The 24,121-nt window shown below is 53.0% G+C and overlaps 1 protein-coding gene across 17 annotated transcripts in view; it reads right to left on the reverse strand.

The window, feature by feature from the left end:
• The window catches only part of KSR1 (kinase suppressor of ras 1), a 164,091-nt gene that overhangs the window by 63,169 nt on the left and 76,801 nt on the right, over positions 1 to 24,121 (reverse strand). For 13 of the 17 annotated variants that reach the window (XM_045045083.1, XM_045045080.1, XM_045045085.1 and 10 more), the window contains exon 2: positions 12,935 to 13,075. The exons of 1 other annotated variant lie outside the window; for it this stretch is intronic. In XM_045045083.1, the coding sequence (XP_044901018.1) occupies positions 12,935 to 13,075 (141 nt within the window). Of the gene's footprint in view, positions 1 to 3,944; positions 4,138 to 12,934; positions 13,076 to 19,000; positions 21,186 to 24,121 lie in introns of those variants that run through there. 3 more of the 17 variants (XM_045045088.1, XM_011288974.4, XM_006940047.5) reach the window with 3 other exon arrangements.

Genomic DNA, 24,121 nt, shown 5'->3' on the forward strand with positions numbered 1-24,121 from the left:
CCCAGCGCGGACCAACAGGAGTGTTTGGTCTTCCCGGCCCTGTGACTGGTTTTGGCATAACACGTGACCAAAGCCAGGCCATTCAGGGCCTTCCCTGGGATTTTCCAGCTATGGCTCTGGGGGAAGAAGCACTCCTTCTATACGGGCAAGCGCTACGACTATGCTGGCAGAAAGAGGCCTACCTGCTTTGACGGTGCCCTTGAGGGCCTGCCCTGTGGAGTGGGCCTGGCTGAGAACTATACCCTAACAGCATCATCTGAGTGCATCCAGACCATCCTGGACTTCTATCACTTAGGCTGACAAAAGCCTTGAAACCCGTCGGTACTGGAACTTGCCATGGAAAAGTTCTAACCAGTAGTAGGAGAATATAACAATTTGTACTCATAAGCACTTACTATGTGCCCTGGTACCACGGAATTCATCTACTCCCCCCCCGTCCCCCCTTCATCCATCTCATCAACAGACAGCTACTGGATGCCAACTGTGTGCCAGGGACTCTCTTCTGCGCTAAGAATACAACAGCAAACAAAATATGCCATCTTTTTCTTTAGGGAGCTTGCATTTTAACAGGAAACGCAGAGTAAAAAACAAATTAGAAAAATCACTAAAATGTGTAATTGAAATTGGTGAGTAAACGCTAAAAAGGAAAGAGCATGCTGAAGTAAAGTGGCAGATATAGGAGGCATCTAATTTTAGACAGGGTGGCCTCTCTGAAGAGTGGACTTCTGAAGTTGCTAGCCCTAAAAGTATAGAAATTTCCAGGCAGAGGAAACAGAACATACAAAGGTCCTGGCCATGACAGGAAACCGGACGTGTTCTAACACAAGGTGAAGAGTGAGGAGGGGTGGGAGAAGGAGTGTGGAAGGAGGAGGCAGATGCCAAATATTTCAGAGCCTTGAAGGTATTGGTGAAGGGGCTTGGGTTCTATGCTGAGCGCAAGCCATTAAATGAAGGGCTGTATTCAGAAAAGAAAGACGATCAGAAAAGAAAGATATTTAAGAAAAATCATTCTTGGCTTATGAAAAATGAAATGAAGGAGAGGGCAAGAGTAGATACAGAGAGTGATGTAGGTGCTACTGCACAAGTCCATGCAGTAGCTCAGTAGGCCGGGGGGGGGGGGGGGGGGGAGGAGGCGGCGGGCAGAGGCGGCGGGCAGAGGCAACGGTAATGAAAAAGAGACATGGGTGGATTTGGGATATTCATTTGGAAATGGAGCCAGCCAATCAAATGTGGAGATTAAGGAAGTAGAAGGAATCACAAGTGACTGAGTATCTAGCTAGAGAACTGACAGATAAGGAACCGGAGAGGCTGAGAGGTAAGGGACTTGTCCATTAGCAAGGGGCAAAGTGACGTTTCTGTCCGCCTCCCCACACTAGGTTCTGAGCTATTTCCAATCTTACTACCTGCCCAAAAACATACAGATGAGAATAGAGCCACCAAAACATGTATGTTGATTTTTTTTTTTAAAGAAGGTTAGTAAGAGAAGGGATTTTTGTTTATGATAATTAAAACAGTGTGGTGTTGACACAAGAATTTCCCAGTGATGGGGCGCCTGGGTGGCGCAGTCGGTTAAGCGTCCGACTTCAGCCAGGTCACGATCTCGCGGTCCGTGAGTTCGAGCCCCGCGTCGGGCTCTGGGCTGATGGCTCAGAGCCTGGAGCCTCTTTCCGATTCTGTGTCTCCCTCTCTCTCTGTCCCTCCCTCGTTCATGCTCTGTCTCTCTGTCCCAAAAATAAATAAACTTTGAAAAAAAAAAAATTAAAAAAAAAAAATTCCCAGTGATATCTGGCTGGTGAGGTCTGCTCTAGAGCAATCTTGCCTTTGAGGCCAGTCCCCAGAGGAGGAGAGACGGAACACAATCTGACAGCCCAGTAGCTGAGTGGCCCCAGAGGCAAAGTCATCTCAGAGTGGGGCTACAGGCACACAGCCTTGCCGAGGCCAGCCCCTCACCAAAGAACAGAGGCAGCTCAGGAACTGGGACCTCAGCGGGCCCTCGGCAGCCTCCAGTCACCTCCCCTGAGAGACCCCTGCAATTCAACCCTCACTAGCCCACACGAGAAAGCTCCTGAGACGCCTCGGTCCAACAGACCACAACTCTTTGGATGATCTGACCGGAATTCATTCATTCAACAAGGACACCTTCGGCATGCCAGGCAGCAGGGACAGAACAGTGAACAAAAGAGCCAGATTTCTGCCCACGTGGCATCTGCAGTCTAATTGCGATCCAAAGGATCAAGGAGATGGGCTCCCCATTCAAAGATGTGAACCAGTACGGGGCTACCAGAACAGTCCTGCTCTAATCTTTTCAGATTTCTAGAAACCAGGGGCAACTTCACACTTGAAGCTTAAAAGAGGGCACCGTGGCTCAGAATCAGGAAATAAATCATGTCATCAATTGGAGAGACCGATGTATGCAAGTTCAGTGAGGACGGGAACTCAAGCGCAGCACCTACTACAGGCCCTGGAACACAGCAGGAGCTAGATGCACACCAAACGAGTGCATGGCTGGGTGGAGACAAAAAAAACACAAGGCCGCCCTGCCCTCAGCTCTGTATCATGCCCCATCTCAGCCTTTCTGCCCTTGGGGCCCATCAGTCTGCTTCCATGGTGGTTATCTGTAGACTGTTTATCTACAACAGACTGGTTATCTATAGACCACCCTATACGCCCCCAGGGATGACTGTATTTTGTTCATCAATTAGTCCCCAGCAGTAATTAATATGGGTAAGTGATCAAAGAATGTAGAATGAATGGATATTAAGGAAAGAGGGAAGGAGGGGAGGAAGAAAAGGAGGAGGGATAGAGGGAGGGAGGAAGAGGGAGAAGGAGAGAAAGAGAAAGAGATCAATTCAATTATACTAACTACATACAGTAACCCCAGGCTGGGCTATTCTAGATAAGAAACTGAGTCAAGGAGGGAAGACCTGTGTGACACCCCCAGGTCACTCAACTTCCCTGAATCTCAGTTTGCTCAGCTATGAGAGGGGGATCGAGGTGCCTCCCCCTCCCCCCCACCCCAGGTGTAAGGATTACACAGGACGGTACAGACACAAAATGCTGCCTCCCTTCACATCCCAACTCTAGCTCTTGGCTAGGTGACACCGGCACGCCAGCCCACCACCCGGGGCCTCTGTCTCCCCATCCCACTGGGCGGTACTGAGACCTCAAATCCTCCGGAGCAAGACCGCCGGGGGCCGCCGGGGCCCACACGCTGGCGCAGATCCCTCCACGCGGCCTGATGAGGGTGTGTGCTGCCTTCAGAGGCGGCTCCCAGCTGCCAAAGAGCAAGGCTGTTGGAACAGTGGGGCCTCTGGCTCCCCCAGGGAGAGGGTGGGGATGATGGGAAGAGGGAACAGGAGGAGAGGCCAGGCAGAAGGGCAGCAGGACTCACAAGGATTAAAGCTGAACCCAGGAGCCAAATACCAGCTCACTTTTCTGGTTTAATCTTCCACAGCCTCCTGCTTCTTACAGCCCACCCGCCAGAGCCCACACGGAGCTATGGCCAACTCCCCGCCAGTGGGAAACCAAGATGGCGGCAGGCGGCAGGTAGCCTTCTTCCCCATCCCCAAGAGAAGGCCTGACCGGACTTAAATTTTTTTTTTTAAGTTTATTTATTTATTCTGAGAGAGACAGCACGAGTGGGGGGAGGGACAGAGAGAGAGAGAGAGAGAGAGAGAGAGACACACACACACACACACACACACACACACACACACACACACACACAATCTCAAGCAAGCTCTGTATTGACAATGCAGCCTAACACAAGGCTCAAAACCACGGACCATGAGGTCATGACCTGAGCCGAAATCAAGCCTCAGGCGCTTAACCAACCGACCGAGCCACGCAGGCGTCCCGAGAAGGCCTGACTTAAACACAGGAACGCGAGGGTAGTAGAGGAAAGAGAAATTTGCCCAGTGGGGGCCAGAACAAAAACCCCTTACCGAACTCGCCTCCATCTTCGCTTCAGAAAGCGCCACCAGCAAGGGCTCACTCCGGGGACCCTGTGGCCCGGGACTCCGGGCCTGCGGTCTTGGCCTCTGCAGCACCCACCGCTCACGGCTGGGACTGATCCCAGCCAGCGCTCGCCACTTCCTTTAACAACTTCCAACGGGGAAATTGCTGCAGAAAAAAAATGGCGCCACGCCAGCAGGCTCTGAAATCATTTCCCCCCAGCGGCAGCCAGAACATGGAGCTGAGATTTTTAACCTGTGGAAGGTTTGGGGGTGAGGGTGGAAATAGAGTGCGGGACTGCAGGTGGCTGGGGAGGAGGAGGGGCCCCTGCCTCTGAACCCATCCACATGCTGGTCCCCAGGGCCCTGCCTCCACGCGGCGCCCCGAATTCCCACACCAGCACGGACTCACCTTTCACTGTCCTCAGGGTGAACCCAGCCTTCTCACTGGCAGGGGGTTTAATTTCCCTAAAACAATTCTAATGTCCTCTCTCTCCCTCTCTCTCTCTCACACACACTGCAATGATCTCTAGGTAAGACCCCAACCCCTACTCGCCACCTGCCAAGACCTCCGTGAGCCAACTATTTCCTCACGAGTCTCCTCCCAGGCCAAGCTCTTTGCAAACACTTTCTGCGAGTCTGCACCAGCTCTCTCAGACCTCAGGGTCTCTGCAGGTACTGTTCCCTCCATCTTGCCCTTCCAGCCAGCCTAGGTCCCGGCTCTCAGGGAAGCCCTCGCTGGTGCTGGTCCTTGTCCGAGTTTGCCCGCTTGCCCCCACAGACCCCAGGCTGCCTTCTGTCAGGACTCCAGGTGCCCGCTCTCGGCAAGTGTCACGCACCCTGTGAGCTCCTGGGGCCAAAGGGAGTGTCTCCAGCATCTCAGCTGTGAGCACAAGGTCCCGCCAGAGACGGCTCCAGACCCGCAGGCTCAGTACAGCAAGGGCCATTCGGCTCCTTACATTATTAAAAGTCATCACGATAAAATAAAATTTTAATTTTGGTTTCTTAGTCGCCCTAACCATATTTCGAGTGGTCCATGGCCACGTGTAGTTGGCGGCTACCACGGTGGACAGGGCAGCACAGAATGCTTCTATCAACACAGAAAGTTCTATTGGGACAGTGTCGCTCTAAATGAAGCTCTGATGGTTTGGGTTAGCATTCCAAAGTGTCTCCCGAGCTGTCCATCCCCGACATCCGTGGTGCAAGAGTTAGAATCAAAGGCCATGCATGTCAGAAGCACCCACAGCAGGCTCTGGCACTCGGATTCGGGAAGGGAAGGAGGAGAGCCGAACCCCTCCATCCACCCCAGAAACCAGGAAGTGCAGCCACCACCGAGGCCACTGCCACATCCGTCCCCTCTCTTCGTCCACTATTTCCTGGGAGGGTCAAGATACGCAGAGAACTCAGAAGCCAAAGGGACAAGCGCCACCAGCCAAAGGCCACGCCCAGAGGCCTCGGGGAACAGCAAAGGAAACAGCCAGACTTCATGGTTTAGATCTCTTCTCCAAAAAAACCCAACAAAACATAAGAAGGACACAGAGAGAGGAGGACCGTGTTGTAAAGTCTTCGTCTCCAGCCTCCATCCTGTGAAGAAGACTTTCGTGCATTCCTCAGTCACTCCCTCTCCCAGCAAATACTCGCCAAGAGTTTCCACAGGCTTGCGACTGGGCACATGGGCCCTTCTGGGCACAAGCTGATGCCTTCTGTGTGTGCCTCTCTGTGCGTAGACGGGCACCCCTCAGTTGTTGCTAAGATAGCTTGAAGATATCTTATCTCTTAACTAGTCTAGTGTTAGAGAGGAATGAGATGATTTGTACGACTCACACAGAGATGAGATTAAGACTAAAAAAAAAATACCGTAGGAGCCCATTTTAGCAACCGTAAAAAATAAAAAGGAAACAAATTTGTATGTAAATGGGAACAATGTGCTACCCTGGACTGGATCCTAGAACTGGAAGGAGACACTAGTGGAAAGACGGGTGAAAAATCCAAAGAGAGTCTGGCATTCAGTTAGCAGTAACGTACCAATGTCGTTTTCTTGGTTTCGACAAATGTACCGTGGTAACAACGTAGGATGTTAATGATGGGGCAGACTGGGTGAGGGCCACAGACAGAAACTCCGTGCAACCTCTACAAATCTAGAACTATCCCCAAATAAAACGTTTATTTAAGAAAATAAGCTGGCACAAACGCAGACCCTCGGATCAACGGAACAGAATAGAGAACCCAGAAATGGACCCACAGACGTATGGCCAGCTACTCTTTGGGAAAGCAGGAAAGAATATCCAGTGGAGTAAAGACGGTCTCTTCAGCAAGCGGAGACAGCCTCCTTCCCACTCAGCAGGGCCTGGGGTTGCTAATGGAAACGGCCCGTCTTTCCACCCTTCAGAAAACTCTGGCCTGGGCCGAAGAACCAATCGGAGACGTGAAGGGAAGAAACAGAACAATCGAGAAAAGGGGTCTGGAGAGCTTGGGGAAGACGTACTGAAACCCAGCCAATGGTTCCTTGGGATTCTGAAAACCCATGTGGAGAGCTGCCGGCCAGGCACTCTGGGGCAGCCTGGCCCACCCTCCTCTTGCTCCCCTGGCCCACCCTCCTCTTGCTCCCCATGCGCTCAGGCCCCACTTCCTCCACCCTCCTGGTGAGGATGCCCAGGAGTGGCCTTTGGGACCAGCAGCGGGGTGGGGGGAGTGGGGGGAGGCTGACACTGGGGGCGGGCCCAGCTTCAGTCCCCTGCGCTGCCCTTCTTGGGCCCTGAGCTGACGCCCACCGCCTCTTGATTCAGAAAACCACCTCCAGGGGCCCCTGGGTGGCACAGGCGGTAAGCGGCCGGCTCTTGATTTCAGCTCAGGTCATGATGTCATGGTTCTGGGAGATCAAGCCCCGCATTGGGCTCCATGCTAGCAACACGGAGTCTGCTTGGGACGCTCTCTCTCCCTCTTTCCCCGCCCCTCCCCCGCTAGCTCTCTTGCTCTTTTTCTCTCTCAAAAACAAATAAATAAACATTAAAAAAGAAAAGAAAAGAAACCTGCCTCTCATGAGCCCCTGCTCCTAGCCTTCCATTCACTCCCCCCTTCTCTTCACTCCCCGTATGGCTATCTCGAGCTACCTGTGTGCAAACCTCCAGCCGTCTCTTTGGGTCTGGCTCTCACTCGGGAATAACAGCAGCTGAGGAGGAAAGGTGAGGAAACTGCCTGAATTTTCCCTCCTCCACCCCGGCGAACACCACAGTGCCTCTTAGCACTTGCCCTTCGCACCTGGTTCGGCGAGCAAGAGGCACATCACTCACGGCGCAGGCCTGTAACCAGACTAGAGGCCTCGCGGCGAAGGGCTGGTCCGGCTTTTGGAGGCACAGCCCCTTAGTGAGTGAAGGGTGCTGGTGTGGTCAGAAGGGCAGTGCCAAAAAGGGCCAAGGACGCCCCGGGGCACTGGCCTGTCCCGGCCTTCCTGAGGGCACCGACTTTCCAGGGCTCCTCCCAGAGGCTGACTCATGGGTAGTTGTGCAGAGCTGGGAAGGTGGATCTTTGGGGCTGTGAGATCCCAAAGTGGCTTCCCCTGCAGAGCCTGAAAAGCCCGACCCTGAAGTAACCTGTGTCACCACCCACTCAGGACCAAACCCTCGACTCCCGGGACATCCACCACGTAACCATGAGATCCACCCTTCCTCCCTCTCGATTGTCACATCAGGCCCAACACTCGGTGGGGGTTGTCCTGGAGCTTGTATTCCAGTGGGAGACAGCAGACATCCTGTACAACAAATAAGTTAGGGCCACCCCAGAAAGCGGTCAGCGTCCTTGAGAAAAATCAGCCAAGATGCACTGGTATAGAATAAAGGGTAGGAGTGATCTTTCGCTCAGATTATCAGGGAAGACTGCTCAGGGGAGGTGGCAGTGGTGCTGATGCCACAGTGATGTCCACAGGATGAGGCAAGGAGAGAGAGCACTCCAGGGAGAGAAAGAGCGAGTGCAAAGGTCAGACCAGAGGGAGCAAAGAGGAGGGTGAGGGTGAGAGGAGGTCGGAGAGGCCGAAGCATGTGAGGAATCTGCCGTTTATTTGGCCAGAGAGGATGACGGCCTAGACCGCGCCGCTGGTGGGGATGGAGGGAGGAGGACGGGTCTGCAGATCTCGAAGCAGGGCGCACAGGGCTCACTCAGGGCTTGCCCACGTGAGGGCGGCAAGGGAGGACTCAGGGATGTGAGTCCTGGGGCTTGAGTAACTGGGTGGATTAGGCCACCATTCTCTGAGCTGGGCAGCGTGGGAAGAAAACGTGTCTATGTAACTAGATGGGGGAGAACGAGAGCTCAGCCCGAAACTTGCTGGTTTCTGAGCCGCCTCATGATCTCCAAGTCACGGGAGAGGTCACTGGGCAGCCGGAGACACTCTTGCTCTCTCACCCCGGCCCCTCCATCCCCACGGAGCTCTCCGTTCCGTTCTGACTCTACCCCAGTCCCCCAGGCCAGGTAGCATCCTGGTACCCAAACCACACCTGGCTCTTGGGCTCTCCCGCCTGCCTGAGCGATCCCTACATACAAAGGAGCCGGTTCTGAGGCATCTGGGTGGCTCGGTCGGTTAAGCATCTAACTTCGGCTCAGCTCATGATCTCGCGGTCCGTGAGTTCGAGCCCCGCGTCGGGCTCTGTGCTGACCGCTCAGAGCCTGGAGCCTGTTTCGGATTCTGTGTCTCCCTCTCTCTGACCCTCCCCCGTTCATGCTCTGTCTCGCTCTGTCTCAAAAATAAATAAACGTTAAAAAAAAAAAATTAAAAGAAAAAAAATGAGCCGGCTCCCCGTTTACCACCAGTTCTGATGCATCGCTCACGACCCTGTGATTCAAACATCACCCAACTCGGTATCTGTCTGCCACGCCTCCGGGCTGGGCTGGAAGACGCTGTCCTGGCTGCCACCACAGGGTTCTCCGGGGGCCTACGCCCCTGCAGCCAGCCTCCATGGTACTGGCTTCTGCCCCGGGCACGCCTGGCTCCTCTCTCAGACAGACAGACACGGGTGCAACAGGGCGTCCGGTGCGCTTCAGAACTGTGCAGATCCGAGGAAAATGCCTTGAGGAGCTAAGCCATCTGCCTGAGGTGGCTCAGGCCCTAGAAAGGCAGTCAGAAGGCACAGGCTGGAACCAGTAGGCCCGGGTCTGAACCTCAGGAGTGTCCCTGTTACCAGCTCTGGATCGTCACAGGGCCCCTCAGCCTCCCTGAACCGTGGTCCTTGTCTGTGAAGTAGGGGTGACCCCGGGGAGACGCTGGGCAAGTCACTGCCTCTGTGGGGGGGCCTGGCACCCGCCACCACAAGCTACAGACACGGGTGTGAGGAGAAGCCACTTTCTACCTCCGAGACCGGGGAAGGGGAGGGGTAGAGGTTTGGGGCGGGCTGGGGGACGGGGGCGACTATTCAACTCTTCCTCGTTCCCAAGTCCAGGATTTTAAACACGTCGCCACAGACAGACATTACATGTTCAGATCTCCTTCCTACGTGGCAGGAAGCCGTTACACAGGTGGGTGGGCACAGAGACGTCGCTCATTACACACACGTGCGTGTGCAGGCGTTAATAACGCCACTCACAGACGAGCTTCCCGAACCTTCACACAGCAGCTCCTTCTGGCCAGCTTCGTAACCGCTGGTGGGTAACACAAATAGGAGAGTCGCCGGGGCCAGACCAAGCCAAGAGCATGTGACGTGCTGAGAGCACCCCGTGGGCCCCCCATTCACCCTCACCCCTCCCTTTCCCCCGCCATGGCAGGAAACTTTTCTGTTCATATCACTGCCTATCCAGGCATCTCCCCTAGGGAAAGTTCCTAAGTCTACAAACAGGTGCATAAATCCTATTAACCACTAAATTATATGGAACAGCCGATGACTGGAATGAACCACTGCCTGATAAATTGCATCACATACACTCAAACATTATGCAGCTATGTTAAAAAGGGAGGGGGGTTACTAAGTACGAACCTATGAAGAAAACAGGCTGCTTAGCATATCAAATGAGAAGAGCAAGACAGAGAACCGTTTATGCAGTATGATTTAAACCAGCACTGCCCAACAGAAATATAATGCAAGCCACATACTTAAATTTTAATTTTTGAATTGCCACATTTAAAAAAGTGAACACATATGAAATTCATCTCTAAAAAATAATTTTTTTTAATGTTATTTACTTTTGAGAGAGACAGAGACAGAATGCGACCGGGTTAGGGGCAGAGAGAGAGGGAGACACAGAATCCAAAGCAGATTCCAGGCTCTGAGCTGTCAGCACAGAGCCTGACGCAGGGCTCGACCTCATGTGAGATAATGACCTGAGCCGAAGTCAGACGCTTAACCGACTGAGCCACCCAGGCGGCCCTCATTTTTTTTTTTTAAAGTAGACTTCACACCAGGTGCTAAGCCTAATGCGGGGCTTGAACTCACGAACCTGAGGTAAGAGTCCAACGCTTAACGGACCAAGCCACCCAGGTGCCCCTGAAGTTCATTTTATTTATTTTTGAAAAAACTTTTTTTACACTTATTTATTTTTTGAGAGACATAGAGAGACAGAGCACAAGTTGGGGAGGGGCAGAGAGAGAAGGAGACCCAGAATCTGAAGCAGGCTCCAGGCTCCGAGCTGTCAGCACAGAGCCTAAAGCAGGGCTCAAACTCACGAGCAGTGAGATCATGACCTGAGCCGAAGTCGGACGCTTAACCGACTGAACCACCCAGGTGCCCCTGAAGTTCATTTTAATTAACATTTTATTTAGCTTAATAGATCCGAAATAGTGTCATCTCAATCTATACTAAATACGAAAAGTTATTGATATTTTACTTTTTTTCTACAAGTCTTCAGAATTCAGCACACCTTTGGATTTCTATCTTTAAAATTACAGCACACCTCAATATGGATTTGCCATGTTCCAAGTAGATAATGGCCACACTGGCTAGTAACTACCTTACTAGAGAGCACAGGTCTAACCCATTAGAAATTAAAAAAAAAAATTGGGGGGGGGGGCACCTGGGTGGCTCAGTCAGTTAAGCCTCTGGCTTTGGCTCAGGTCATGATCTCGCAGTTTGTGGGTCCAAGCCCCACATCGGGCTCTGTGCGGACAGCTCAGAGTCTGGAGCCTGCTTCGGATTCTGTGTCTCCCTCTCTCTGCTCCTCCCCTGCTCATGCTCTGTCTCTCTCTTTCTCAAAAATAAATAAACATTAAAAAAATAAAAAAAAATTTTTTTTAACGTTTATTCATTTTTGAGAGACAGAGAGTGAACAGGGGAGGGGCAGAAAGAGGGAGGCACAGAATCCGAAGCAGGCTCCAGGATCTGAGCTGTCCACACAGAGCCCAACGCAGGGCTCAAACCCACAAACTGTGAGATTATGACCTGAGCTGAAGTTGGACGTTCAACCAACTGAGCCACTCAGGCACCCCTAACCCATTAGAAATTTTAAAAAAGACTTAGGTATTGGGGGGAAAATCTAGAAGGAAGTATCAAAATCTTCATGATTACAGATTTTTGCTGAGTAGTGGAAATAGGTATGTGATTTTTTCCTCCTCTGTTTTCCAAAGTGTCTATATATAATCAATTCATATTGCTTTTTTTAATTTTTTTTTTCAATGTTTATTTATTTTTGGGACAGAGAGAGACAGAGCATGAACGGGGGAGGGGCAGAGAGAGAGAGGGAGACACAGAATCGGAAACAGGCTCCAGGCTCTGAGCCATCAGCCCAGAGCCCGACGTGGGGCTTGAACTCACGGACCGCAAGATCGTGACCGGGCTGAAGTCGGACGCTTAACCGACTGTGCCACCCAGGCGCCCCTATTCATATTGCTTTTAAAACAACAGCAAAAGTTGGGCACCTGGGTGTCTCGGCCGAGCGTCCAACTTGGGCTCAAGTAATGATCTCGCAGTTGATGAGTTTAAGCCCCACATTGGGCTCTCTGTTGTCAGCATGGAGCCTGCTTTGGATCCTCTCTCCCCGTCTCTGCCTCTCTCTCTCTCAAAAAGTAAATAAACATTCAAAAAAAATTGGGGCGCCTGGGTGGCTCAGTCGGTTAAGCGGCCGACTTCGGCTCAGGTCACAATCTCGCGGTCCGTGAGTTCGAGCCCCGCGTCAGGCTCTGTGCTAACAGCTCAGAGCCTGGAGCCTGTTTCAGATTCTGTGTCTCCCTCTCTCTCTGACCCTCCCCCATTCATGCTCTGTCTCTCTCTGTTTCAAAAATAAATAAACGTTAAAAAAAAAAAAAAGAATTAAAAAAAAAACAGCCCAAGTCAACTTTTTAATTTTAGAATCAAAGGGATTTAAAAGACCTGACTGGGTGAATTGCACCTGCCACACACTGATTTATTGATCCCCCACAAGAGCTGTCCTGTACCCCTACGACCTGGCATAGGGTATACTCTTCATGCTCACCTGCTAATTAGTTGGTTGGTTGGTGGGTGGGTGGGTGGGGAGGTTGGAGGGAAGGGAAGAGGGCAGCAAGGAGGGAAAACAGTACCGTACAGCAGATATAAGAGAACACTAAACTCAGACCCTTGTTTCCAAACTCCAAAGCTATCACTTACTGGCTGTACGACTTAAAGCGAGTTACGTAACCACCCTGTGCTTTAATTTCCTCAAATATAAAAAGGCAGCAACGACAGTAATTCCTTCACGGGGTTTTGGGAGAATTAAGGGAGATTATCCAGACAAAGTATTTAACACGGTGCCTGTCACGCAGCCAATGTTTCCAGACGTGTTGGCTGTTGTCCTTATGGTGAATCAAGGAACGATCCCTGGGGTCAGGCTGTGTAGCTCATACGGCAGTGGCACCCAGGACACATGCCAGAGCCACATTTACCCTGGGTCCCTCCCGCTCCTGCTGTCCTCCCAAGTCCCCTTTGTGAGAGGACAGAGCACGGCTTTTCAGTCACGGTCACGGCGGAGCCAGTCCCCGGGTTTGTGTGGGGTCCCTTCGCTTGACAATCCCTCCCCTCACCCCCTGGCCCGAGTTCCCGCAACCTGCTTACCTGCACCACCTCCGGCCTCACATTGAAGGTACACAGCCAGTCACTGAAGCGAGGGTAGCTGTTGAGTTCTGAGGTCCTCTCGCCAGGAGCCACACTCAGCTTGCATTGCTGCTGCTTGCAAATGTACCGAACCAGCTTCGCCTGTGGGGAGCCCAGGAAAGAGAAAGCCGGTTCATTCGGGGCTCATGCACATGGAGGCCCCGTACATGGGAGCTCTGGCAAACACAGCAGTCGGCGGGATTCCCCAGCAGTGAAGGAGGACACGGGAAGGAGGAGGAGAGGAGAAGGGTCTGAGAAGGCCAGCGGGAAACCGGGACGACCACCCATCGGCTCCTCCTCACCCCAAAGCTGGCTGACACTGCCTCACCCTCGGGACTACGCTCCTCAGAGAGCGACGGGCAACACTGTTCAGAACAGAGAACGGGGTTAAAACAGAAGAAGGGCTTCCTGCCTGGGGAGGGGTGCGGGACTGGTTGGTAACTGAGGATGGAGAAGATATGGGGGTTTGGAGAGAACGAGGAACCTTCCACTTAGGATGCTTCCAGCCTAGACTCGCACTGCGCGAGTTGAGATCCGGGGACTCGGGCGCACTTTAGCCCGGTGACCTTGGACAAGTTACTGAACCCCACCCCCAGAAAAAGCCTCCGTTTCCTCCTCCAGGAAACGGGATAATAACAGAACCTCCCTCTCGGGGAGGCTGAGAAGAAATGAGGCGCTCGGTGCGTGACACGCAAGCACACCCAGAGCAGGCCATGCCTTTGGGGATGTGGCCTTACTGGCAAAGGTCCTTGACTCGGGTTCACCAATGGGCAGAACGTGTGCAAACTTCAGATGCGTTTTCCAGGGGAAGAGGGTCCACGGTTTTCAAAAGCCTCTCAAAAGGCTAAAACTTCAATGAGGTAAGCTTAAATAAGGACAGCCTGGCTGAGGTCGGCCTGGAGCTCTCTCTGACAAATGCTGGGCTCCAACAGGCTAGCCCGCACGATCCTGAGGAATGTAGAGGGGGGCGGGATGGGGGCGGGGAGCAGGTCACGGCCTGGGGCTGATTAAAAAAAGAAGGGCTAGCTGACTGGAACAGATGGAAATGACCTCACGGCCCCCAAGAAGAGGGACCAGGGAGCTGCCCGGCTCGGCTGAGATCCAGTGACCCAGGGACCCCATGAGGGCTGCCATCAGGCTGACGAGACTCCAGCCGCCTCCTCTTGGTGACTTTCAAGCTTCCTGGAAGGCATGCATCACCTTCAAAGTCCTGTGCAGGAGCCTTGCCATTTGGGGCCACCTCCCAGTTCTACCTCTCTTCGAGGGTTTATGTTGTTAATTCACATTCCTTTCTTCCTCCTCTGTAAGTACCTCAGCGTATTTCTCTAAAGGGTACGCACTGTTTTTGTCAACACGGTCACTATACTAAGAAGTAATACTAATTAATGACAACATTCCAAATATCTAGAAAGGATCCTAAATTCCAAACAGGAGCTCTTGACCATTTGGGGACCATGGGCAGCTCTGGCCTTCTAGGGAGGTAGCCCTGGTCCCTTTCTAAGAATACAGCTTCAGACAAAGCACTTGGGATTATAAAGGAGATCGGTTAGATCTAAAGACATTTCTCCAAATATTATTTAGAATGGTGGTAGAGTACTAAAAGCCCTTCTTCATTAAAGCATCAAATGAAAGCTGCCAGTGGCTCTCACAACTATGATAGCTTTGAAGCTGCGACGTGTCAACTACTTTTTTAGATATGGCCACAACTGTAACGTGATATGCACACAGCTGTGCTTTTCGCTGGTGACTGAGTCGCACATATTTGCTAAGATGATTGGGCCTTGTTGCCTACATCCAAACTGAGTAACATATTAAATTTCAGTTAAGGTTAATGAAAATAAAGACTCCATGTATTCCCCCTCCAAATTCGCGGACTCCCTGAATTCTATGCACAGACCCCAGGTAAAGAATCCTTGTGGTCAGAGGGATGTGGGGCGTGAAATGAGACCCATAATGACAAGAAAACCATTGCTCCTCCATCAGCCTCTCTGAAATGTGCCTCCAGCAACTTGTTTGGCCCCAGGCTCACAATCTGCTAGACTCAAGGGCACTGCCCCCCTCCCCCCGCCCCCGTGTGGCCCTGAGCACCGTGAAGTCCTGCTGTCTTCAGAGGGCTCTGCGGCCACCAGGCACAAGTGCTCGGGAGGGAACACTGAGGCAGGACAAAAACAATGCCACTCGAAATACAGTTTTGATGTTGAGTGAAACCTACAGAGAGGCAAACCCCTGGCCCCTCTGTACCACGTGCCCCTCAGGTACCCAAAGCAGACACTGTTAATCGAACATTCTCTGCAGAGGCCGGCAACCCCAACAAGAAGCACATATGCTGTCCTATTATGGAGCCTAAGTCCCCTGGGGAACATCTTCAGAGCACAGTTAACAAGAAGGTGTGAGTGCCCCTTTCATCCTGCAGGGTTCAGTAGAGGCACCCATGTGCCCAGCCTCACCCCACAACGATCTATCCCTCCCAGTGTGACCAGAGGCCGATTCCAAAATCAGGGCCCTCTATGTTCCTTCCCAGGCTCATCTCCACTCCGCTCCCTGCCCCCCGACCCTGTCCCGCAGGCACACACTCACCTAGGAGGTATTCCTCAAATACTTCTTGTACTTTCCTACCCCCGGGCCTTTGCTCAAACTGCCTGCAGTGGCTAATTGCGCCTCCCTCCTCCAGCACCACGGGGCTGGGCAGACTTCCCCGGCCTAGTTACAATCCTGTCTCCCCGTCTGCACCTCTTACAGCAGCCCCTGATCATGGCAGCTTCATGTTCGAGCTTTGGCCCCAGTTGCCCCCGACACAGGTGAGTTCCCAGGGCAGCAGACACAGCACAGGCTTCGGGGTTGAACTGAAATCTGGATTCAAATGCAGGTTTGCCGTTTTAACAGTTATGTGACCTTGGGGAAGTTTGTTCATTTTTCTGAGTTTTGGTTCTCTCATCTATACAGTAGGCATGACGTTATCTAGCCCACGGTCTGTTGGGGGGATTGAACGATAGTACGGAAACCCCCCCAAGGCTACGTAAGTCCCCCTATTATTACATGTCAGGGCAGGGACTGTGTCCACCTCATTCATGACTGTCCCCACACACCTATTACTGCACCTGGCACATAACATGTGCTCAAATGGCCTGAAAAAGGAAGGTGGGAAGGAAACCCACAGACCTCATCCCCACGTTAGGGCACTTCTTACAGCCGCTTCTTCCGTCCATCCAAGCTGCTCTCCAACCACAGCTTCGAAGAGCTGACCGAAGAGAGGGCCAGACATCAAGTTAACTGTACAGAGTCAAAACCATTCTGTTCCACATGAACCAAAACGGTTGGGCCACAGGCGCTCAGAGCAGCAGCAAGGAAGTCCATCCACCACTGGCATTGGGAACTGAGGACCAGAACCCTGGGAGCCAGTTAAGAACACGTCCACCCTACATACGACTTTGGCCATCCCAGGTCAACTTCAAGACTGGCCAACCTGGGGGCGCCTGGGTGGCGCAGTCGGTTAAGCGTCCGACTTCAGCCAGGTCACGATCTCGCGGTCCGTGAGTTCGAGCCCCGCGTCGGGCTCTGGGCTGATGGCTCAGAGCCTGGAGCCTGTTTCCGATTCTGTGTCTCCCTCTCTCTCTGCCCCTCCCCCGTTCATGCTCTGTCTCTCTCTGTCCCAAAAATAAATAAACGTTGAAAAAAAAAATTAAAAAAAAAAAAAAAAAAAAGACTGGCTAACCTGGCCTCAGCAATGAGCCAGGGGCTTTCTCGACCTCAGCCCCCAACATATCCGGCCCCTTTCAGCCTCGAGGACCTCTGCCCAGAAGGCTCTTGAGCCACAACTCAACTTAGATACCCTGCCCAACCCCTTCAGCCCTGTTCCTTAGCCCGCTGTCCGTCTCCCCCACCAGATCTCACATCCAAGTTCTAATTCTAACATTTTACTTGTCTGCTTCTTTTTTGAGGCTGTACACTCCATAAGGTCAGGTGCCTGGTCTGGGTTCTGGGTCCCCACCGGGAACCGGCATCGCTCCTGGGACGCACAGTTTGCTACCGTAAAACCTTTGCTGGATGAACGGACGAATGAACACGCAATCCATCTTGGAGCCCTGACAGGCACACGTTTACCAGAGCGACAGTAAAAATACCAACCGCATAAGTGTTAGCTCAGGAGCTTGAGAGTCTCAAAAACCAAGGCAAATTCCCAGAAGAGGAATGAGCAGCTTTTCTTAAAGGCTGCGAGAGATCCCCACTAGACAGCACAAAGCAGGGCCGTGGGTAGGACGGTGCAGAACTTGAAGTGACTCCTCACTGCACCCCATTAACAACCCATACGCCTGGCCAGCTGCGGGCAAGGAAAGGGGGAGACACGCAGTGCGTCGTGACCTGTTTGCGGGCAGGTCTGGTGTCCTGGAGGCTTCTAGCCCCCCAGAGCTTGCAAAGAAACAGCATCTGTGGGCTTGGCTTCTGCTGAAGTAGCAAAGCTAGCCTCATTCACAAAGGATGGAGCTCCCTGGCCTGCAGCAGCCTCCCTCCATCTGAGCAAAACAAGCCTGCTCTCACTTTTTGGAAGGCTGGTCACAGTCACAGAAGCACCCAAAGGGCTATTTTCCCAGACAAACCACAGCGGGGCCTGCCAGCCCGGCCCTGGGGGCCTACAAGGGTACTGTTCATAGGGAGTATCATTTTTTCTCAACCACAAAACCACGAGACATAAATTTTCCGGAATAGAAAAAGCACCTGGGGTTTCAGCAAAGGGACCGACATTAGGAGGGAAAGAGTCATTGGCTCTCTGGCCACCAGGGAGGGCCCTGGGCTGGAACTGAAGTCTCAAACCCCGCCCCCAATATTCTCTTGCTTCGCTGCATGTGTGCCCCACCCCTGTCCTGACACTCAGCCTACCTTACAGAAAGTGCAGAAGCCCTTCAAGGGAGCCACAAACAGCTGGCAGGGAGTACCAGACACGAGGCACACAGCAGGCACTAAGTGTCCTAGGCCGAAAGATCTAGGCCCCGGTCCCGGCCCTCACATTCAGATCAAGGATCTTGGGGAAAGTCCCCCTTAGCTTGGCTCCAATCTCACCACCTATAAAAAGGGTCTCATGTCATGGAAGTTGGGGCCAGAGGAGTCACCATATACAAAATGGCCTGGAATGAGGGGGAAAAGAAAGACAAAAATGACAGGTCTTCATCTTACTACATTACTCTTGGTTACTCCAACCATATCCAAGAGGCAGCACTCTGGCTCCAGACAGATGGACCTGGCCCCTAACCCCCTTGCCATCACTCTCCCTCTGCGAGTGGATGCAGATTTAGCCTGTCAGACTCAGTTTCCCTGGCTGTAAAATGGGGTTGATCTACCTCAAAAGGCTGCTGTGAAGATTTACATGAGAAAACACGGATGTAAGATGTTCAGCAAAGTGCCTGGGATGAGGAAAACGTGTGCGCAGGGAGCAGTGACCTCACCTAGCCAAGCCTTCAGGTGCTCTTACAGCCTCCCTGGGCAACAGGGCAGATGTGGGTGAGAACGTACCCATTTCAGAGATGGGGTAAAGATGACCCTGAAGGCCGGCATTGGTCGTCCTCAGGGCAATGCTGGTGGAACCCACAGATTAGGTCCATTTCTCTTTTTGTATACATTTTTTTTTTTAATGTTTATTTTTGAGACAGAGGGCATAAGCTTGAGCACGGAAAGGGCAGAGAGAGAGGATCCGAAGCAGGCTCTGCTCTGACAGCAGAGCGCCTGACACGGGGCTCAAACTCACGAACCATGAGATCACGCTCTGAACCGAAGTCAGACGCTCAACTGACTGAGCCACCCAAGCGCCCTCAGGCATGAGGGCCAAGACCCGGCTTACACACTGTGAGCAGGAGCCCTCCTGCTCACATAGCCCCTGGCAACACCAGAGGGCACGGAGGGAGTGGAGTGGCATCCACTCCAGATCACCTCCTGCAGCTCTAGCGGGACTCCAAAGCAGGCCTCCCCGGTGGAGGCTGCCCTGGGCACGGCTCCCATGGAGGGGAGGCTGATCACATATCCCTGAAGAGCACACACCTGTCGAGCTCCCAAAGTACGTGCCACCGAGAGAAAGAAGCTTCCACGGGGCAAGAAGCAGCTCCCAGAATGGCAAGGGGCCCAGGAACCCGAGAGGCCTCTCGTGTCTGCTCTGCTCAAAGCTTGTCCAAACCTCCCTCCGTGTAGGTGTCCACGGCTCCCAAATCCACCCTTCAGAGAGCATCACAGCTGTCACGGGCGACCCACGGACCCAGTCATCTGGGACACGTGCTCCCCTGCGGCCACACTACCAACATCCATCGGAGGCGGCCGCGGTGGGGGGCAGCGGTCACGGCCCTGCCTCCAGAAGAGAGAGAGGGCGACACTGGCTGGAATGGTCGTCCCAGCAGTGACCTCCCGGAGGCTTCCCCAGGGCGGTGGGACGGGGCCAGCCATTGGGCCTGACTGGCGGGCGGTGCGGTGGTAATGACCCGGGAAACATTCCAGTGGGGATAACTCGTGTGCCCAGGCCTGCCGTGTACCACCGCCACCTGTTCCAGCTGGCCGGGGGCCACGCCTCCCATTGTTCACTGTTCCATCACCGGGGGAGGGAAGCACAGGCTTAGCAGTCACCCAGACCTGAAGTTCCACCCCCTGCTATGCCTCACTTACCAGAGGCGCGGCCATCGTTAATTTACTTCATCTCAGTGTCCCTGCCTGTAAAGTGGAGAAAGTGACACACGCCCCCTAGCACCGCTGAAAATTTACTGTGGGATTCACGGACGCAAAGCGCGGAGCCCGATGTCCAAAATACAGGAAGCATTCGCTAAACAGGATGCTCTCGGTATTAGCCCTGCTCAGCCTGCAAGCATGGCCTTGAGGAAGAGTGTGAAGACTGTTGGCCAGTGCCACCTGGATTATACGTTATGCAGGCTTTTGCACCTTTGCGGAAAACACGCAAATCAACTGGCTTTGCAAAAAAAAAAGTCGGCCACATCCTAACACCGCAGGGCCCGGGATGGGGAGGTCTCCATTTGGTGACCCCCAGGTCTGTGATCCAGGCTATGCAAGTGGCCAGATGCCAAGACATCTGTAACCCTAACTCTGACTCAGACATCGGCTGCTCAAGCAGATAGATGCTTGCCCTTCCCAGTATCCCGGGTCTTCATGTCTCAAGCAGGGCAGGCTGTTTGGTCTATGGGAGAGATATGACAGATGCTGAAATATAAACGGACAAGTGAACCCCACGCAAAGACAGAGATGGACACCAGATTCCTGAGAACAACAACACGCTCTCTCAATTATGCATATCGTGTCAGTATTCAATTATCAGACCTAGTAGTTAAAACGTCGCTTCTACTTATGTAGCGACTTATCACTTTCTCTCCCTTTTCACGGATTCTCAATGAAAATTCCAGGAGGAAGGAACTGCAGTAGACCCCTGGAGTGCACAGGAGTGACGTCCCAACCTTCACATAACCCCAAAGCTGGCAGCGTCCCCATGCATATCATTCTCCCCACAAAACACAGTCGAGCCTAAATGAAAACACCACGGACCTTTCTGGACTCTTGGTGGGAGGTACTATGCATGCAACATCAAGTCGAGAGAGAGTATGTTGAGATGCGGACGCTGTTCAGCCTGCTGGGATGGCTCGCTAGCTAAAGGATGTCCACTCACCCTGCAGACAGCATCGTGCAATTCTAAGCCCAGCCTCAGCACGATGGTAAGGATGGCTCCTCACTGGGGGTCACTCACAAAGAGTCAAACCACATATGCCAAACCCACGCGACTTAAAGATGTGTTTTATGATTCCTGTCTTACAAATGAGGAAACAGGGGCACTGAGAGCTTTCTAACTTTCCCGAATCACGTAATTAAGGAAGGTATTCAGACCTTGACCCAATGCTCTGTTTCTTACCATATCCTCTCCCAAAATAATGGGTCCTGCTACCCACCCACTTAGCTCATCAAGCGGTCCTAACCAGCACAAGCAAGATGCCAGTGGGTAGGTAACTCTCTCGTGGTCAGAAGCCCCAAATCCGGCAATGCCCAGATTGTTGCAGACGGTGAATCCTCTGAATAAAAGCCATAGACTTTCCCACTCTCCAAATGTGTCCAGTCACCCAAGTGGGCCACCGCTTCTGATCCAGATTTGCAAAACCTATCATCTGGGCTACACCCCATCCCTGGCTCCAAACCAGCTCTGAATCATTACAACTAGCCACCACCCGCCTACTACCTGGAGCCACCCCTGTCAAGGAAGTCCTAGCATGCTTTGCAGAGTGAAGTGAGGCACTTGGATGGCCACTCCCTCCCACCTCCACCCCCTTCCCCGGGCTCACTCAGTCCTCCAGCCAGCAGACTCCCTCCTCCGAGGTGGGCAACACTGTACTTTAAGATGACACGGACAGCAGTCTTTGCTAATGCCAAGCCCCTGCCTATCCCATCCCAAACTTCAGAGAGTTATGAAAGCTCTTGAGACTTACTCCGGCCTTCCCTAGACGGTTCCTGACACTGTGGCTCCTTCCCACGTACCTCCAGCCCTGCCCAGGCCTCAACGCTGTTCCTCTTACTTTTCCTACCCCTTCCCCACAGCTAAAGAACACTTCTGGGGACTTCCTGCCAGCCCAAGCCAGCTAAGCTGTCTGCTCTGGCTGCCATGGCCAACGTATTGCAAAATGATTTCTGAGAACATAAGAAGGCCTCTGAAGGTCGTGACGCAGCTGACGGCTCTTCACAGAGTCACAGGCCGACCACAGCACTCTGCTCCAAGAATACCAGAGGCAGCAGCCCTTGGCCCCCAGCACTGCTGAGCCTCCCAGAGCCCTCAAGGGGACCCAGAGGCTCCAGGGGACCAGGTCGGGGCTGTTCTTGGCAAGCAAGGGGCAGAGAAAGCAAGAGTGCCAAGCAAGTGGGGCAAGGAGAAGAGAAAGTGACCTCAATCCCCAAGCCGGTCATTTTGCAATCAGTCATCCTTCGCCCAGCTCTGTCCCGCGACGGTGCTCTCCTGGGGAAGCTGCCAGCCGTGTGCATTTGTGCGGAGACAATCTCCCCGCCAAGCCTCCCACTAGCAACCCCGTCCTGACGTCAAACTCAGAGTCGGGGAACTTCAAATACAAACAAACAAGTCTGCCCCAGACCACAAGTGGAGCCATTCCCAAGGAGGCCAGGGGTGACAGGGCCACAGCTGGGAACTCAGGGCTTTCTGCCCTTCCTGGACTCCCCTGGCGATATGGACTCCGAGGTCTCACAACAGGCTGCAGATGTGAGTCTCAAGGCCAGGCTGAGACAAACTGGGATCCATCTTTGGCCTCCATGATGGGTGTGAATGCCCACCTGGGGCCCAGCATAGCAGTGGTGACCCCGTCCAGAAGCACAGGTCCCCATTAGATAACATCACCTGTTGTAACTGCCCCGGAGCTAAGTATGAGCAGGCAGGGTAAGGAGAGACTGAGGTGATTTAGAAACACTTACAAAGCTTCCTGGGAAAGACGGAGCCAGAGCCGGGGCCAGGATGGATGGCCACGGGCTGGAGTTTTCTCGCCAACCCCCGCTCTCCCATCTCAGGCTCCACTGTGGTCATGAGACTTGATGGGAAAGATTTTCAAGAGTAAGGCATTTATTTCCCTGACCTAACTATCCTAAGATAGCTTCCACCTGAGAAGCCACGGGTGAGTCAAAGAAATGTGCTCTTCAGAAAGCAATCTTTAGCTTGAAAAGCTGGTGAATAAATGATCCCGGGGCCACGTTTCCAGTTTCACTTTGTGCCTCAATTCAAAACTATAAACCGGCCCCACCCTCCCCACCCCAGTACTCTGTGTGTTTTTTAGAACCAGAAGTCCCAGGGGGAGTGGGATGGCAGCGGGACGAACCGGACTAAAGCATGAGAAATCAAGATAACCTGCTTCACCCCCTAACTGCCCTGGGCCTCAGGGGATTGCCAGATTCCTAACTGACGCAGCCTTGGTCTCAGTTCTAACACACCCCATAGGCCTGTCTGAAGTTCACCAGGCCCACAGAGGCTGGCTTAGCCCGTAACCCCTCAAGTACAAGAGGTAATCCCAGAGAAGTCCGACACTGCAGGCTGCAGTGGACCTGGGTGCGAATTACTAAGCGGGGGGGGGGGGGGGGGGCGCTAGAAAGAAAGGCAGAGGGCATATCTAATGCAAAGGTGGAGTCCTGCCAATGGGACCACGCCCTTAACTATCCCTGAAGACCTGGTCCCCTGGAAGCTTCTAGAAGGGATGGGGGTAGGGGAGGCACTTCAAATTCTGATCTGAAAGCACCTGCCATGTGTAGATTGTGCTGGATGCTGGGGATATACTGTTTGCCTAGCAACTCGGGTCACCACAGAAAAGGATAAAGGGTTATGCAGGGGGCAAGGTCAAGAGCAGGTGAGTGGCTCAGGTACCAGAGATGACCTAACGTGGTGGCAAACTCCCCCAAAGTGATAACAGCCATCGCATCAGGCGTTGCTCCTTACTTACCCAATGTCCATTCCTGATTTGCTCCTCACTCACAGACCGATTTTGTTTTGTCACAGTGCCCAGTGATGAACCGGTCAGAGTCAGCGGTGCTCTACCCTGACTTCGTATCACAGGAACACGAGCCCCGGCCTAGATTCCCATGGGATGGGGTCCCAGCATGGCTGTCGTGATGAGCCCGTCCCCACTTCTGGCCTCCGTTGTAGCTATGCGTGACATGTGGCACTTCTGGTCCATGAGACAGGAAGACCCGTCTGCCGAACCTGCTGGGAAGTGTTTTCTTTCCTTACAGGTCGGGCGGGCTCTGGGGCTGTCCCCTGCCTCCTTCCTGCTTTCAAGACCTCAAGTAAGTGCCAAGAGGTGTCCGGAGAATCAGACACACCGGCACTGTTGAGGTGCAGCAACACGTAAGCCAGCTGACTGCAAACTTCTCACTGTAGGAGGAGCCTAACAGCCTATTTGTTGAAGTCACATTCTCTGTCACTTGCAAAGGAAAGCTGTTCTTTTGGCTGACACTTTTTTTTAAGTTGTATTTATTTTTGAGAGAGAGAGTGTGTGTGAGAGTGTGTGTGTGTGTGTGTGTGTGTGTGTGTGCGCGCACACACGAGTGGGGGAGGGGTGGGGTGGGCAGAGGATCCCAGGTGAGCTCTGCCCTGACAGCAGTGAGCCCAATGTGGGACTCAAACTCACGAACCAC

Source organism: Felis catus, chromosome E1 (genome assembly GCF_018350175.1).
Source record: "Felis catus isolate Fca126 chromosome E1, F.catus_Fca126_mat1.0, whole genome shotgun sequence".
Taxonomy (NCBI): Eukaryota; Metazoa; Chordata; class Mammalia; order Carnivora; family Felidae; genus Felis; species Felis catus.